This window comes from Amblyomma maculatum, chromosome 10 (assembly GCF_055883805.1).
Source record: "Amblyomma maculatum isolate TAMU_Amacu chromosome 10, ASM5588380v1, whole genome shotgun sequence".
Classification (NCBI taxonomy): domain Eukaryota; kingdom Metazoa; phylum Arthropoda; class Arachnida; order Ixodida; family Ixodidae; genus Amblyomma; species Amblyomma maculatum.
In genome coordinates, this window is record NC_139353.1 from 172,116,296 (window position 1) to 172,133,786 (window position 17,491).

A 17,491-nucleotide genomic window follows, 5' to 3' on the forward strand; every position below is an offset into this window, starting at 1 on the left:
CTCACTTCGGATCTATGAGGGCTTTCCCATAAAAAGCCCACATTTAGGTTGGATTGCCCTCAAATATCCGGCAAGGGACCCTTGTGGTCTGGATGCAGGAATGGGCTCTGCATTAGCCCAAGAAACGCCGCTATGGGACCCATGCAGGAGGAGCAGGGGCAAGCCCAAATGGGGCTTGCCCACTTTAGCCCCATCGGGGACCGATGCAGGTTTTATGATGGTTGCCCCAGCCCCACTTGCCTACATCGGACCTACCGGGGCCCCACATTCTGTGCTACCTGGGATCCAACGCCCTTACAAGCATCGCTCAAGTCGTTGCCTCTCCTTTGTCCTAAAACTGCCTAATTCCACAAACCAAAATTAAGGAAGAACCTTTTAAGGGCATGACGCCACAGCTTCCCGCGGTTCACTACCCAGTGTTATTTTTTTAGAAGGTCCAAAATTTTAAGACAAGGGTTATTTGCTTTAGATTTATTTTAGCCCTGGTGCTGTATTGAGGGCTGCGGTGGACCTCAAGTAAGAGGCAGAGTGCATCAGTTAGTTCAATAAAAAACTATAAACTCTAATTTTTGTATTATGGGATATGTTGCCTTTGTACAATTGTAGGCCGTCCTCGAAATAGTATAGCCGTGAAGACAAATTTCCTTAAATGAACTGTAGCACGCTTAAAGTAACGCCTGTGTTCTCTCCACCCAGAGATTTCGCCCCTCTGCTGGGATAGCCCTGAGGTCGTTGCACTCCGGCCTCAAGATACACATTGGCCGAGCGACCTACGCCAGACGCGCCCGTGGCGCCGTGAGAAGCTGCCTGCCGGGGGCTTTATAACGCACACTACAATTGAAATAAAGAAATGTTTTTCGCAGCTGTACTACTTTCAGGACCAGCTCCTATTCTGCAGATACAATACAACTACTCAAACGAAAATTTAAAAAGTTGAATAACGTAATTAGTTAATTAGTAAGAAAACTGAATCCTCTGGCTCTTACCTGCTGTCCTCCGTAGCACTCACTTTAACCCCAGGGATAAAATTATACCGAAGTCAGTCGCTTTTTTTTTTTTCAATTTTCAGCCGCCCAAAAAACTTTTTGTATAATTACGCACGTACATACTAGCGTACACACTACCACTCGAAATGCACATAAACCTAGCCTGCCGGTTCCAAAGTGCCACAAAGGTGGTGGTTTCGATTCCATTCTTTATTTCTCTGAGTTGTTGTTTCACAGAAAGCAATTTGAGGCCGGCAGCAACTTCGCCTTAAATCTCACCTTTTACTAGCTTGCATTTTACGCGTGACTTTGTTCGAAATTCCCGCCAGAGGACATGTATGGGGTTATGACGTCAGGACACTGTCCACGAATAAAGGCTGTTCGCTCATATCCAACGCCACCTACACTGACGTCGGATTTTATGTGACACGGGAACCTGAACGCTGTCGCGTTAGCACAAAAAATGCAACGTTCGCAACTCAAGTTGCATCTCGATGCACGGCACATCTGTGACAGAAGTGGGACGCTGGCGGCTTGTTGCAGACGCATCGCAATCTACCGCCTCCATTCCAGCCTGGAAATGGGCAACACTGAATTTCATGAAGCAATCTCTACACTGTAGAGCATATGACTGCGATTATTGACCACGAAAGGCGTTTCCTACGTGAGCGACAACACGGTGTAGGAAGTGCGTCCGCAGGTAATTATATGCTATGCTTTGTATTATCAGTACTGTGAAATGAAGCGGTTCCCTGTTGACCATCGTTTTGCGCTGTAGCATGCGATGTATATACGGATATGGTTTTGCTCGTCTATTGAGAAGTTAGCAAAGGCAGTCAAAGAATAAGAATACAGGCCGAAGAGGTGCTTCTTGCTTCGCGGAAACGAATGTTAATAGACGACAAAGCATATATATATATATATATATATATATATATATATATATATATATATATATATATATATATATATATATATATATATATATATATATATATATATATATATATATATATATATATATATATATATATATATTTATTTATTTATATATGCGACATGCTTGCTCAGTGTGCTGCAGGGGACGTAAGTTGCTCGCTGGATCGAGAGGCATGTGAAGTCCAAACTCAGTGACAGCCTGTTCGTGCCATTTATTTAGGAAAATATTTTCATTTATAACAATATTTGGTTTGCACTAGTGAAATCTCTGACGCGATGTGTGCAGCAAGCCATTCGACTGGCGGAAGAAACAGCCAAGAGTCATGACATTTGCGGAGATTCCTGCCCCTAGGCCTGCGTGCTAGGGGTGGTGAATATGGGGTCTCCTTATCTGCTGCAACAATAAGTATTTATTAGTCACTCAATCGTATCAGTGGTGTCGAGCTACAGGTGCGCCGTTGTATTGCGCTGGCGACATATTTTCGTTATCGTCCAATTCGCGGAAACCAAAAAGCCTCGTTCCTTCTCAGATTCTGTTGAGCTGAAAACGCCTTTTAGGGCACATTCACACATGGGAGTCGTGGGCGTCGCGCGCTTGATTGGGTGGGTTTCGGAGCGCTCAAGGAGCAGAGAGAGAGCATAGAAATCGACAAAACGAGTCACACCGAGACGTACTCCGTTCATTTTCTAGGCGATGTGTTAAAACATTGTGCTCCGAGCCGTCCTGGTGAAATGCGACACAGTTTGGTCATCACTCTTCGTTTCCCCAATGTCGGAACGAGACCCTTTGGCTTGAAAACAGGTCTACAGCGGACAAAGGAATCTCACAGTTTAACTAGCTGCCCACGACTAGTTCGTACCTCCGTTTTGCTTCTTCCAAAGCGTTTCTGTATCGCGAAAAAACCGTCTGGCGCCACTCGTTCGCCGGAATCTAACAAAACTTAGGTTCCGAGGCTGTTCCACTGCGGCTCTAGATGCAGTCGGGAGGCTCTAAGCTACCGGCCATGATCTGCCGGAACGAAGGAGTACTTACAAGCTCGTTGTTAGCTGAGTGCGCCAAGTGACACTCCCTGGAAGGGTTGTTGTTGTTCCGGTTGTTGTTCTCGGTGAGTGCCATCTGGTGGGGCACCTCTCTCTGCACGGGCTGGTTGCTGCTGTCGGCCTCCCTCTTGGCCTCCCAGTGAGGCAGGATGTGGCCCCGAAGCATCGCCGGCGCGGCCCTGCCGCCCGCCTCCTTGGACAGCAAGGCCTGCGTGCGCACAACGTGAGCACCTAACACGGTACCGCATAAAAATGTATGAACACGCAGGATATTGCTGGGCTGGCAGCGGATTTTAATCATGGCAATTTCGAGTAAAATTTTCGGAATGAGGTTGGCGAAAATAGCGAGCGTGATTCTCCTTTTTTTTTTTGTATATTTGTAAAGTTGTTTTCAAGACGGAAGAATAGGGCTGAGTAGGGCTTTTTGAAGGAAATCAATGAATAATGCTAACAGACATCTGCTACCTCCTCTCCCTGTCTGGTAGCGCAGCTAAGCCGTTTACTTCAATTTACAAACTGCTGACGTCGAGTTTTCACAGCCAGCAAGTTCAGGCCTTTGCTCTCCTTGGCCTCTACGGACATCATTTGCATCCATATTGGCTGCTTCATAAAAGTCGACGCTTTTCTTCATCGGCGTTCTTGAGCCTGCTAAGGAGAGAAGTCATGAACGGGCTTTTAATATTGCCAAAAAAGTGTCTGTCGTAAATTTAAGAGCGATGCGGCTGGTCTAGCAGGTGGGCATGCCTGTCCTGCCCGCACAAGACTCCGGGCAAGCCGGGGAATCACGCTGGCAGTGGCGTTCACCCTCTACCTGCATATTTTCATGCACGCCATCGCAACCTAATCTGTGAAGTCTGTATCGGCTGGAAGGAACCGCATTTGGTTATAGGCAAAGCCGTCATGCAAAGGGAGCTATTAATCCCGAACCAAGTGCTAGTGAGAAATTGTTGCGCACTTGTTAGTGGCGACCATTTACTTAGTTGCCGTGCAGCAAAGTGAAAAAAAAAAAAGAAAGCTTTCATTGCTATGTGTCTAATGTTTATTAAAGGAGCCTTTGGAATTAGGCGACACCATTTGGTTAACTACAATTAAGGCTTAGCGGCGGCTCCCGAAAATATTGGTTTCTATATGTACGATATGCAACATTAGGGTTTCCCAGCAACCGCATGACGCTGTAGCTTGCGCAGACAGAAAGGTGAATACGCTTAGAGGAAGAGCAGACGCACCGGTGAAATGGCTGGCGCCCCGTCGTAGAGCGGCTCTGCCGCCATGTTGTCCCCTCGTTCATCGTAGCTCGCCATGATGTTGTCGTCCAGCAGATGCTCCGTGCCGCCAGGAAGTAGAGCACTACTGCGTCCCAAGCGACAATAACGTCACTTTCGGCGCCCCTCTGGCCTAGTTCTAGACTATCTCACTTTGAAACTCGCAACACTCGTGTGCAATTCGCTCAGAGGAGTGCAGACGTGTCATTTTGGTTGCATGTTTTATACTTTGAAATGATGCATAAGGTAATTATCAAATTCATTTACTTATCTGGTGTGCTTCCTATCACAACAGCCGAACGATGGCTGTTAATTAGAGCCTACTTCACGTCAGGGGTGCAAAAGTGGCGTTAAAACACTCACTAAAATTTACCGTGAGGCCAAACCAGCCTCTCTCGCGAATCACAAGTGAAAAAGCAGAGCTCGCACTTTTTTTTTGTTTCGTTCCTCACGTGCTAAACTTCACTTCGCCCTCATAGCCATCGCACATGTTGGAAACAAAACTGCAGTGCTTGCAGTCCTCTTTCTTATGGATCACGAAGGTGACATTAGCCGCCTACGATTTCGACACGCCTCAGGTCATGTTGCATGGCGCACACACGACTGGATTTAATGTGCGCACGTTAAAGTCCCCATTGATGGAAAAACCTGGCATTGGCGAAAAATTACGAGCATGTCTCTCGCAGTTGGTAACTGGCAGGCGCTGGATAATTATTTTCATCAATAAAATGGCGGCCTTCGTGACGTCATGAGACATGTCCAAGTTGGCTGCGTACTCGAGTAGCTGCATCGAAATCGGAGGGATTTGAACCAGGTGTCAGATAGGCAACTCTTGGACCACGCAAGTATTTTCGCACCATTCGGGTGGAGATGAAATTTCGAGTACACATGTCTTTAACCTAATGAGGTGGCCTTCCACTCCATCCTAATGAGTGCGTATGTGGGAGGTACACATTAAGCGAGTCTAGAAAAGTACGCAATTAGCGAACGAGCATCCGCGAGAGCAGCCAATAAAGGCTCATAACCACAAAAGCGGAGCTGCAGTACCTCCAGTTGTTTTCGCAGCACAGAGCCCTTGAAGACTTCGCGCTAACAGTTTTTCTTTTTTTTTAACACTTTCTATCCGACGAGGACATTCACGTGCAGCGGAGTAAATGGAATAGTTGAATGAATATTTTTGTATCACTAACACATATTACGCGCATTATCACCGAAGTCGTCTCCCAGCTCGTTAATCTAGGTGGGAGCCGGAACAGCGCTTTCGGAGAGGACGCCAGTGTGTCAGGATCCGTCGAAACCAGAAAACCCGAAAGCCAGCGGTAAAAGTTACGTGAATACACATGGCGGTGTAAAACGACTACTGAGTACGAAGCAAGCTACTTGCAACGTAGTACTTGAGGTGTGATGCATAATTTTCAACTGCGCAGACATCACCCTTCACCAAAAATGAAGACCTCTTATGCGTTTAGAAGTGCTTCATTAAATTCGTATTAACATTTGGCAGCAGCAATGATCTAGTGTTTCTTCAAGTTCCTAAACGTGGCCCAATCACACTTCTTCCGAATACGCTAGTTAGTATCGCTGCGGTCATGTGGCTGCTCTCAGGTAAGTGAACCGTCGGGTGCTCACAGAAAGCATAAATTCTACCCGCTAGTATTTTCTCACACACATTCTAACATAGTGCAAGAGGCATACAGCCAAGCCGAAAGAACCAATTCAGATGAGGTTCCTGCTGACGGCTGGCAGCTGAAATCGGAAAGCTAGCGTAACAGGTCCTCGTAGTCGGACCTGCGGCAGCGTTGCGTGGTCATTTAGTTGCGGTGGCTGTGACTGCTAACACCGGCAGAGACGAGGCCAGCTAAAGAACCCAAGGAAGTAAGAATGGTCACCCTTGCTGGGCTCCCTTGGAGACTAGCGGCGCGGTGGTGATGGTAGCGCCGGGGGCCGGCTGCGTGGCCGAGTTGTCGGTGCAGGGCTTCTCCCAGTCGTAGGGGTCCGAGTCGCGAACGCCTCGGCGCTTCATGCAGTGCTCGAAGAGGCCTGCCAGCACTGGGTAGTCGGGCCGGTCGTAGTAGTCAAGGGAAGATATGTGCTCCAGGAACTGGCGGAAGTCTGACGGCAAGTGCTTCAGCAGCAGCCGGTGGTCATACTTTTCCTTCATCAGGCCAACCTGCGAATTGGGCACAAATCACTGGTATGCTAAGTGTTTTTTTTTTACCTTTAGCTGAAGCAGTGTAGTAATATGAAAATCGCTGTGAAGTCTTGGAGAACAAAACCTGCAGCCTGCAGAAAAAAAAAAAAAAAACCCTTCCTACCTTTACACTCCACGACCTCCATACACCACCGAGCCAGACACCTAAACCTTGCAGAAAGGCAACCCATTGTCCTCGTGAAAGACTATCATAGATTAGGTGACGCGAAATAAGAATTTATTTGTTCATTTTGCTCTTGTAGTACCGCATCATAAGAGTAGGCTTTACCTACTAGTGACGGGTAGTTTTATAATATAATATTTCGTCCTAACATCCTCATTGCCCTTGGTGAAATTTGTCTTGTTTCCTCATTCCCCTTCCCCAGTGCAGGGTAGCAAACCGGAAGCTTTCCTGGTTAACCTCTCTGCCTCCTCTCTCTTTCTCTCTCTCTCTCTCTTGTCTTGTTTTAGCAGCCACTTTGCCTCCAAATTGCTTCCTTTTCTGAATGATACCAGATCGTTTTTTTTTTCCCCCTGATTTCGCGTAACAAATCACGAACACATTTCTGGCCTATATGTTCTTGGAAAACGTTGTGCAGAATAGAAACAAATGTTGAGGAATGGTTCGTTGCTTAAACTCATACTCAGAGATGTCAGCCTCATCATCATCAGCCTGACTATACCCACTGCAGGGAAAATGCCTCTCCCATTTTCCTCCAATTACTCCGGTCCTGTGCTAGCGGCATCCACTTGACCCCTGGGAATTTCTTAACCTCTTCCACCCACCTGATTTTCTGCTGCCCCCTACTATGCTTACCTTCCCTTCGAATCAATTGGTTACTCCTAGAGACCATCGGTTATCCTCTCTTCGCGCTAATGTCCTGTTCATGCCCATTTATTCTCAACTTCAACTACAATGTCAGTAACTTAACTTATTTCTCTGACCCACTCTGCACGCTTTCTATCTCTTAATGTTACCCCTACCATTTTTCGTTCCATAGCCCTCTGGGTTGTCCTCAACTTAAGTAGAACTCTCTTGGTTAGCCTCCACGTTTCAGCCCCATATGTGAGTACAGGCAAGATGCAACTGTTATATACTTTCCTCAAATCATACCGGTGAGCTGCTAGCCATAATGTTGCACAACAGGAACTGGAGGGTTAGTTGGTCAAAGATCTTCAAGTAGTGCAGCGCAACGGCAAATATCGGAGAAAGAGCAAAACTATCTGCTATCTTGTAATCGTCAGAGTTGAAGACAAATCTCCATGTCAGAGCGATATGGGTTGACCTTCCTGCTACATGTGTGCATTTTGTGTTTTTCTGCGATGCCGGAGTATATATAGCTATGGCGTCCTGAATAAACTTATGTTGTCAGTTCAGCGTTGTGTCTGTCCCATTCTCTCGTCTAGGCCACATGCCAATGCTCTGCACCACTTCGCCTACCACTTCCAGCGCTTCTCTACCTATTAAAAGCTACTGTTCCTTTCCCAGACTTAGTCTTGTGTATAATAATTTCTAGGCCTACCTTTCTGCTTCTATGGTTTCGATCATTAATAATTAGTTGCAATTTTGTCCCCTGAGTTACTTAGCAAGGCAATGTCATCAGCGAATCGCAGATTATTGATATATTCTCCATCTACCCTGATGCGTAACTGCTTCCTTTCCATGTCTTTGAATGCGCCCTCTAAGCAAGCTGTAAATAGCACTGGGGAGATCGTGTCGCCTTGCCTAACACCTTTCTTTATTGGAATTTTATCACTTTCTTTATGCAGAACTACGGTCCCTGAGCAGCTATATAGGTATCTTCCAGTACTATCACATATAACTCACCTACACCCGGATCTCGCAATGCCTGTATGACTGCTGAGGTTTTGATCGAGTCAAATTCTTTCTCGTAGTCAATGAACGCTATATATATGGGCTGGTTATATTTCGATCTGGTCGATAGTGAGCAATGGTAGATCCTTCCTGATGCATTGGTTGATTAAAGTCTAAGGTTGTCCTGATCCCGTTAGCGATTACGCATACCTTGCAGGAAATAGATAGTAAACTCACTAGCCTGTAATGTTTCAAGTCTTTCTTGTGAAGATAATGTTAGCATTCTTCCATTATTCCGGTACTTTGGATGCCATCAGGGACTCCAGTTTTTCTAGTACGATATTCCCTCCCTCCTTCAACAAATGTGTAAATATCTGATCCTCTCCAGCTGTTTTTTCCCTTTTCATAGCATCTAAGACTTTCCTAACCTCCTCCTTCGTTACTGGCGGAATGTCGATTGCTCTTCACTACAGTCAATTTCATTTTTTGTCCAGGCTTCTTTGGCTAATGTAAAGATACGTATAGAACTCCACGGTTACCTTGATTATCTTGTCCGTGTTAGTGACAACATTGCCCGCCTTGTCGCTCAGTGCATACATCTGATTTTTGCCTATGCCTAATTTTCTCTTTAGGGTTTTCAGGCAACGGCCGTTCATTAGAGTATGCTCAATTTTCCCCATGTTATACTTCTCTATGTCGGTCACCTTGATTAGCTTTGATATCTCTGCCAATTCTATACGGTCTGTTAGGTTGGAGGATTTCATACTTGATTGTTTTTTAATGAAATCTATCATCTCCTTAGATACTTGACCGATATCATCTCTAACAATTCTACCATCAACTTCTACCACCGACTCAGTAATGATATCTTTGAAATTAACTTTTATTGCCTCTAGGCCAAGGTCGGCTTCCTCGGTTAACATTGAATATCTATTCCGCAGCGGGAGCTTGAATTCTACTTTCCCCTCAGCACTAATTCTATGAAGGACTTCTTCCTTTAAATCCATATTAAATCGAGACCTCACCATACTGTGGCCACTGAATCGAACCTTTCCGCTTACCTCTACATCCTGCACAATTCCAGGGTATAAGTCAATTTCATCTTTAGACTCCCCATTAGGGCTTTTCCATGTCCACTTCCCTGTTTTCCAGAAGGTATTCATGATTAGCAAGTTATTTAATTCAGGAAACTCAATTAATACCTCCTCCATGCTGTTCCTTAACCCACGGCCATGCTTACCTGATTCCCAACTTGCTTTCTGCCTACCTTGGCATTGAAGTCGCCCATCCGGACAGCGTTTTTACTTTCCCTATTGCCAGTTCTAGATATACGTAGAAGCTCTCGACTGCCTTGTCATCATGACTATATGTTTATACAACCTTCAGTTTCTACCGCTTATTAAGCTTTAATTACGATGCCTAGCTGCCACCCTCACATCAGTGGTATAGAATTCATCTGTATTATCAGCTATATCTTATGACAAGGAAACCTACCCCTAGTTCTCGTCTCTCCGGTAAACCTCGATAACAGAGTACACGCCCGTTCAATAGACCTTTGTATCGGGCAAGTAGGTTGTTCCCTCTGAACTGTTGTAAACTGGTTCCCCCATACTGACGTCGCGTGCACACAATAGACCAGCGAGCAATATGGTGATGCCCTCACTACTATTGTATATATGCTTCATTCGGCTTCACACTAAGGCCTATGATATACCATTTCATACCATCTACTTGTTCTAAAAGCACTGCTAAACTAGCCTCGCTAGCTAGTGTTGCCAGGGTCAGTTTCCAATGGCGGCCTGTCCGGTGAAAATTGTTAGTATCTGACCAGCCGCAGCCGCTGTTGACTGAGGGTTTTATACAACTATTCATGCCACGTATTGCTCTGTGGCTGCGAAGGAGGCATACCTGTTCCTTGTCCTTGATCTTTCGCCATGGCAGCTGCCCGTTTACGAACTCCACCAGCATGTAGAAGAGAGACCAGAGGTCGTCGTGCCTGCCCATTTCCTGCGAGACATCCACTGCAAATATTACGGGCTGCTCGAGCACCGTGTACACTTCGTGGAGAAGAAAAACCGACAAACTATTGCGCTTGTAGCTTTTCGTTCTTACCCTACCATTTCTTTTTCTGTTCATCAGGATAACAAATGCTCAATATAGTTTAGTTGATTTGATTAATTATTTTTCTGCACCGGAGGAAAGATATGGGGGGTTTAAAGGTGAAGGAAAGGGAAAACGGAATAACCGCAGTAGTATACGACAATTTCACACAAAGCGGGTCGAGCTGATGACTCGCGAGAAAGAGCTGGTTTTGAGTAGGAAACCCGCGAATGCTCCTCTTCCCCCATGTGTTTACAATTTCCCTTTGACAGAGGAGCCGAGTCTTGATGTAAATGTAGCTGCAAGGGAGACCCTCTCAACAATTGGAGAAAGTAGTGCACGGCAAATGATCGCCGCGACCACTCTCGGAATATATCGATCTCTGCCAGCACGCGTGGCACTGAGATGACCTTTCGGCACTGCATGCAAGGCATTCAACAAAAACAAAACAAAAATATTGCTTGCAGTCTACTCCTACCCGCAAACATTCCAACCAGCCATGCCGATAGCAAACGAAAAGGGGTTCGTAATTGCGATGCAAACCCGTAACGACCCAGAAAAACTACTCCCACCCCCGTAGTAGCCAGGGTGGAAGCCGGAACCGCAAAGCCAGGCGTAGGCGCGGATTCGAAATTGGCCGGAATTCCAAGCGGTGGGTCTGATCTGCCACTCAATTGTTCGAAACCATCCACGTTGTCCCCTCTCAGTCACGTAATCGCTGCCGTTGTAGTGGTTAGTACAGCTGCTTCGATGATTGCTATAAGACGCCGCTGTACCCTGGGAGCTGAGCCAAAGGCAAGTTCGTCAGTGATGGCCAAGTGATGTAGCACTTGGAGTTAGGCGATCAATTCATGGTATCCAGGGTCCCGACAGCTGCTTCCGAAAAACTGAAAATAACACTTGATGAAATGTTAGGCGGAATCCGAAAACTGAATTTGTTTGCCCGACAGATGTTTCCTCTCCAGTGTCATTGCCCATCAAGCATCTTTGTCCCTGCAGCGCATTGCGTTGTCGATTCGGTTTCCATTCCCGCAAAGCCTTCCCGGAGTACATCGGCGAAGCCGGAGGCCAACCATCGCCGAAGAAAGCTTATTATCCGTCTGTTTTCAGTGCCACAACGCAAAAGGCAAAACAGCCAAGGCGCTCTCCAGAACTGCACTCTGCTTGCTAGTCCTTTTCCTATCCTCAAAACACAAATGCCCAATAGGAGAATACAGAGGCAGCGGCGTATCCTCCAGCGCACTCCTGATCGGGTACTGCCCAGGGATAGTTTTCGATGATAACGAAATGCGGGATATCAATGGCCGACAACGGAAGTAGATTTCACGTCGAAGTATGCGAAGTGAAGTAGAGCGACCAAGAGTTTCGCTGATGTGTCAATCTCTTCTAATTGCAAACCACAAGACGTCTCGTGCATTGCATAAGATCCCCTTGCGATTGCTCATTACATCGAATGATCGTTGTTAGACATGGAAAAAAATTGGCGGAGGGTTTTTCGAGCTCAAACATTGTTATAACCAACGAAAGCAACCTTCATGGTTTTGTGTGCTGCCTCCGAGATATATTGTTTGCACTGGATGCTGTCTCGGATGCCGGTGACCTTGCCCAGGCGAGAGCGAGCGTGCGTGCTGCGTGGTTAGTTTGCGGACACGCGAACATAAGGCGATTTTGATGGGCTCTAAAACTCGATATTAGCGCTCCAGCACTAATATACCTCTGCTGCCAACAGCACTGAATTCTGTACAATTAATGCGTGGAAATCTACCCTCTGGGCTTGAAAAGAATATACTGCCCATATGCGGACTGCTCTAGGGGGCATATTACTCCATTTTTACTCCCTTATAGGACTTCCACGTCTGCCGCTGCTGTGTCCGCAAGACAGAGTTGGCGGATGTCTCTTCCTAATTTTTATAGACATTATCGCCGTCTGCATTTTTGTTCCTTATGCTGAATTTTCGTAGCTGTATCCGGTTCACAGCTTAGCGGACTATTTGGATTTTTGCATCGACCTCCACAATTTTAACGCGTGCACGCAGCAATACTGATTGTCCCCAGATATTCAAAGAAGTCCTGGTCAATGACGTCATCAACCTTGCCCTGACCCTCACTACACGCTGGCAGTTTCCACCCTGAAAAGTTAGCCCCTTTGCCGCACGACAACCATCACAAAGCAAGGCGTCAAGCTGGGTGCACACTCGCCCTTTTTTGTGTCAGGTGCCTGCAAGCTTTCCCGTCATTCCCTCAAGAAAGTTTCGCGTGTTACCTGTCCGCCTGAACCTCTACTGCTAAGCGCGCCCTCGTTTCAAGTCCAGTGTTATCCAAAAAACAGCGCGAACAAACGGGGACGAAAGGAACAAACCACAGGAACGAGCCCTGTCGTTGCCTAAACAAACGACAGGATGCCTTTTGGTTCTTGGCATCACCAAGACAGGCGCGCTTATTTTTTTTTTTTTTTTTGTAGTGCGAAAGCACTTCTTCTTAACGTCAGAACCGAACAGGATCGTTTTGGCTTGCATCTGCCAAGGTCGGGCAAAAAAAAAAAAAAAAACAAAAAAACACGCCTTCGAAGCCGGACAGATTCGAACCAAGCGATTTCTCATGGTAAGGGAGTACGGAAACTTCGTGGCTATCGTAGCTTTTCATTTTTGTTTTTATTGCATTTACTTGATGAACACTGAAGGCTTGCCAAATATGCAAAAATGAGCACTTTGCATGCAATACCTCCTATTATAAAACATTCAAATTCATCACTTTCTGTAAATATATTGATAAACTCAGGTACACGCTTTCAAAATATCAATTATCTTCATGTCAGACCTATCCAAGAAAGCTATCGTAGCAGCCGATCGCATAGCATGTTAGCTGCTGCACACGCTAGCGGTGTACGTTGTACGTCATCTCCATCAACTTCGATCTGTGTGTGAAAGCTTTCCCACGTGCTACTCGGTCTCGCTACTTAAAACACAAACATATATATATTTTTTTACTGGGATATGCAATTATCACATTTAAGTCGTGCTCTTCACTTTTCGTGGTTGGCTCCCTGACTTTCCGGTCCAAGGCTGGCAGCATCGTTTTCAGTCTAGCGCATACCTATTTTTGCTCATAACTTCAAACTTCTGACTCGAAAGATGAACAGTGGTAAGATAACGCTGTTCCTTATTTCCTCTCCAGGGCCGCGTACCGGCGACTTTTTCTTGTTAGCCAAAAAGTGTTTGCATATCCGCCCAATGCTGTCCATTCCCGTAAACACGACCCCTTGAACCCTTTCACACGGCATGTCATCTCACCTTGTTCTTGTGGGCGTTGACGGACGCGTAGCGCACGGTGCCTCTGAAGCCGGCGGCTGCCCGCGGGGGCCGCACTTCGCCCGTGGTGGTGACGTACTGGCGAGCCAGACCAAAGTCCAGCATGTACACCTTGCGTGACGAATGTTGCGTGCGCCCCATGGCGAAGTTGGACTGCACAATCGACGGAAGGAAGCGTGCATAAGAAGCCAGCCTCTCTGAAGCAGCCATCAGAAGATAAGTCATGTGGACAGGGCACTATTTTTATGGATCCCCGGCAGATTTCCAAGGTCATTTAATATGCAGTTCACCTAGGTAAATAATTGTCATAAAACATCGGACACGCGCAAAACGTACTTCAAGAATTAGCGCTCGGGTTACACGTGAGAGCGATTTCCACAATACAAACAATCAGAATAATTCTTATGCTATGAGAGTCTCCTTGTTTTAGCAACCAAGCGCTCCCGCACATGAAAAGCGACAGGTCTAATCTTTCCCTCCGCCATGAGCGCCGCTAAAGAGGGAAGGAGTTAGCGTTGTGTTGCTGATTTCTGAGTGATTGTCCGCTGCTCTTTGGGCCCAAATACTAAGAAAACCCAAATAAGCGTAAGTTGACGCGAGAGCACAGCTTGTGACATTAGAGGAAGAAAAGGTTTTCAACCAAGCGGTACTTGCTTGAGACGCTGTTTTGTATGCATGCACGTGTGCGTCAAAGTTGTAAATATTTTCACTTGGCAAAGCCCTCTTTTTTTTTTTTTTTTCAGAACAGAGTTTAGCCTGGCCATGGTAGTGCACGCAAACATGCGCCGCAGCCGGCGCTTCAGTACCGTCAAAACCCAACGCGAACCCTTCACCGCCCGCACCGATCAAAAGCCGCCGTGCGCGACTGCCACCGGCTCCCGAGCCTACACTTGATTTTTTTCAGGTGCTTGTCCAGCAAATGACTCGTGAGTGCTTCAACGTATATTATTAAACATTTACCGTGTGTGCCCAAAACTCTCGCTGAATTAAGCCGATTCACGGATTAGACTGCGCCTCCAGGATAATTGTTTACATATTGTAACTCAAAGTATTTGTTACTGTGTTCTGTCATTTGAAATTTCAGATGTGTTATTGATTTTATATGTATTGTTGATTCCCTCCCTGTTGTGACCCTCAGTAAGGGTTAACAGTATGAATAAATAAATAAATATGATATGTATATAAACGGCTGTATGCTGCTCGTTCGCACGGCATAAAACGCAAGCTGAGCTTGAAATATCAAAAATCATCCCTCCTGTTTCGCGCCAGTTGCAGCTTTCTATGTTGTGGGAAGGCACATATCACGGCCCCGCCGGGGTGGCGCAGTGGTTACGGCGCTCGGCTACTGTTCCCAAGGATGCGGGATAGAATCCCGGCTTCGGGGGCCTCTTTTCGGTGGAGGCGAAAAGCAAGGCGCCCGTGTGCTGTGCGATGTCAGTGCACGTTAAAGAACCCCAGGCGGTCGAAATTTCCGGAGTCCTCCACTACGGCGTCTCTCATAGCCTGAATCGCTTTGAGACGTTAAATCCCACAAACCAAACCAGACATATCACGGCTCCCTCCTCTCCTGGCTTACGACGCGGCGGCGAGGGTGAAGCGCTGCCTCTCCTTTCCAGATCATGTGGCATCCTCCTTCCTCTCTCTCCCTTGACTGCTACGGCAAGGGAGGCGCGCGCTGTGTGTGTTGGCTGGATGTGGTTTCGGGGAGAGTGAGTGCGTGTGTGGTGTGTGCTACGAGCACTACGAGTACGAGCTCGACAGTTGCTCCCAACATCCCATCTCCCCTTCCCCCGGACACCAAGAGTACCGCCGCGACATAAGGCCGGCATAACTAAAGCCCCTCAATAAACTAAAGGTAGCGCCATCTCCTCTCTCCTCTCCGGCGGCGCCGCTCCTCCTCTCGCATTTCGACCATGGCTCCACCAACGGGGTGCGCGACTAGCGCGCGCTCTCCGGAGCAGGCGCCGGTCACAGCCGTGCGCCGGTAAAAACGCTGGCGCCGGGTCGCACCTGAGCATTTCAGCTTGCATTCTGTCGCAATGTGTTCAGGTTGAAATATTACTCACAGCTGAAACATAACGGCGAATGTTGAGAGGGATTTCCCGCCAGAATAGTTTCAGCTGTGAGTGTCTTACACCACATGTATGCGATATCGGCGTTGGTTCAACTCGCCGTCATCTCCGTGTGTTCGTCACCTTTGACCAAACTCAGCGGCATGCTTTATAAAATTTGTAACTAGGCGGCGGGCAGGAACAATCTTGCAACAGTCTGTGTATGGTTTCTTCGCAGCGTTGTCTGGATTGCGAGCTGCCGGTAAACTTGAGAAGTGTGGCAGCAGCTGTCTTCCATGTATTTTCAACTTCAGCTGCAGATCAGAATTAACTAGGCGGCGGAAGCTGCAGTCTGTGTGGAGTCTTTGCAGCTTTGACTGACTTGTGAGCTACCGGTAAACTTGGGAAGGGTGGTAGCAGTTATTTTTTTTTTTAATATTTGGCGCTGAGACGGTGCCGTTTTCAGCTGTCGTGGTGTATCACCATACGTACACGATTTCGGCGTCGGTTTAACTCGCCTTCACCTCCTTGAGTCCGTCAGCCGTTGACAAAAGTGCGCAACATGCTTGAAAAAAAATTACCTAGGCTGTGGAAGCTGCAGTCTGTGTGGTTTCTTTGCAGGTTGGACTGAATTGTAAGCTACCGTTAAACTTGAGAAGCGTGGTAGTCTTTTTTAATATTTTGCGCTGAAACGGTTCCGTTTTCAACTGTCAGTGCGTGACACCATTCGTACGCGATGTCGGCGTTGGTTGAACTCGCCTTCACCACCGTGCTTCTATCAGCCGCCAGCCAAAGTGCGCAACATGCTTGAAAAAAAAATTAACTTGCCGGCGGGAACAATTTAGTAGCAGTCCGCGTGGCAGCAAAACACACCGCGATATGTGCCGCGCGCTCGCCGCCCGCAACGCTGGAGCAAGCTGCACGCCCAGCAAAAAAAAAAAGCGCGCGCACGTGACAGCGCTCGGCCAATGAGAGCGCCGGAGAGGAGGCGAGCGGCAAACTTGACATGTTGGCGCTACTTTTAATTTATTGAGGGGCATAAGCCGTGTCCGGTATCCCCCCAAGAATATCCCAAAGAAGTAGTAGTAGTGCGAACCGGGCGGGCCAGCTGAACGGACGCGTCCAGGAAGGGAAACAGCGTTGCTCGATCGCGCGGCCGAGGAACCCTTTGGTCCTCGGTGTCCGTGTTGTTCTTGGGGCCACCACTGTGGTCTGAGGAGCGTTGTTTGGTCTGAGAGCGGAGCCCCGTAGAGAATCCCACAATTTTTACAAACTACAACAGCGCTGCAAGCCGAGGATGCTACGTCTCCTGCGAGCGATGAGTGCCCACAAGCAGCGGCGACAACTGCAGGCTGCCTTCAACTTTGCTCGCCAGTCAGGGGCTCTCCTCGCTCAATCTGCATGGCTTTTGTGATTCAAGCAGTTGTCTATTTGGATCACTATTGCCACACAATGGCCACATTGCAGCCGCTCAAGTTAGTGAATGCGCTCTCTGTAATCGAAAGTGCAGACCCGAACCGCGCGGATTCGCTAGGCCTAAACCTCACGGAACGGGTCGGCTGTATACTATACACTACTCGCTAGCCGGCACTTACTGACATTTCTGGCCAAGCTCATTGCTGAGGGTTTCAATATATGAAATATAGCTACTTGTTTCCTTCTAACTCGGTTAAGCCGTATCGACAAACGCATCTGTTGGGGACGTTGATTGATCGCTGTATCAGCGGATCAGTGTCTCCCTCCTTATCAGCCAGACTTGGGCTCATACAATCGGGTTCTCGCTCAGCCGCAGATCTC

At 47.3% G+C, this 17,491-nt stretch overlaps 1 protein-coding gene across 2 annotated transcripts in view; it reads right to left on the reverse strand.

Moving 5' to 3' along the window:
- Nucleotides 1-17,491, reverse strand: part of Asator (tau-tubulin kinase asator) — a 193,382-nt gene that overhangs the window by 58,159 nt on the left and 117,732 nt on the right. The window contains exons 5-9 of one of the 2 annotated variants that reach the window (XM_084580671.1): nt 13,626-13,796; nt 10,144-10,242; nt 6,118-6,398; nt 4,193-4,313; nt 2,959-3,174 (exon numbers count right to left, since the gene is read on the reverse strand). In XM_084580671.1, coding sequence (XP_084436797.1) covers nt 2,959-3,174; nt 4,193-4,313; nt 6,118-6,398; nt 10,144-10,242; nt 13,626-13,796 — 888 coding nt within the window. Of the gene's footprint in view, nt 1-2,958; nt 3,175-4,192; nt 4,317-6,117; nt 6,399-10,143; nt 10,243-13,625; nt 13,797-17,491 lie in introns of both variants that reach the window. The other variant, XM_084580670.1, reaches the window with a different exon arrangement.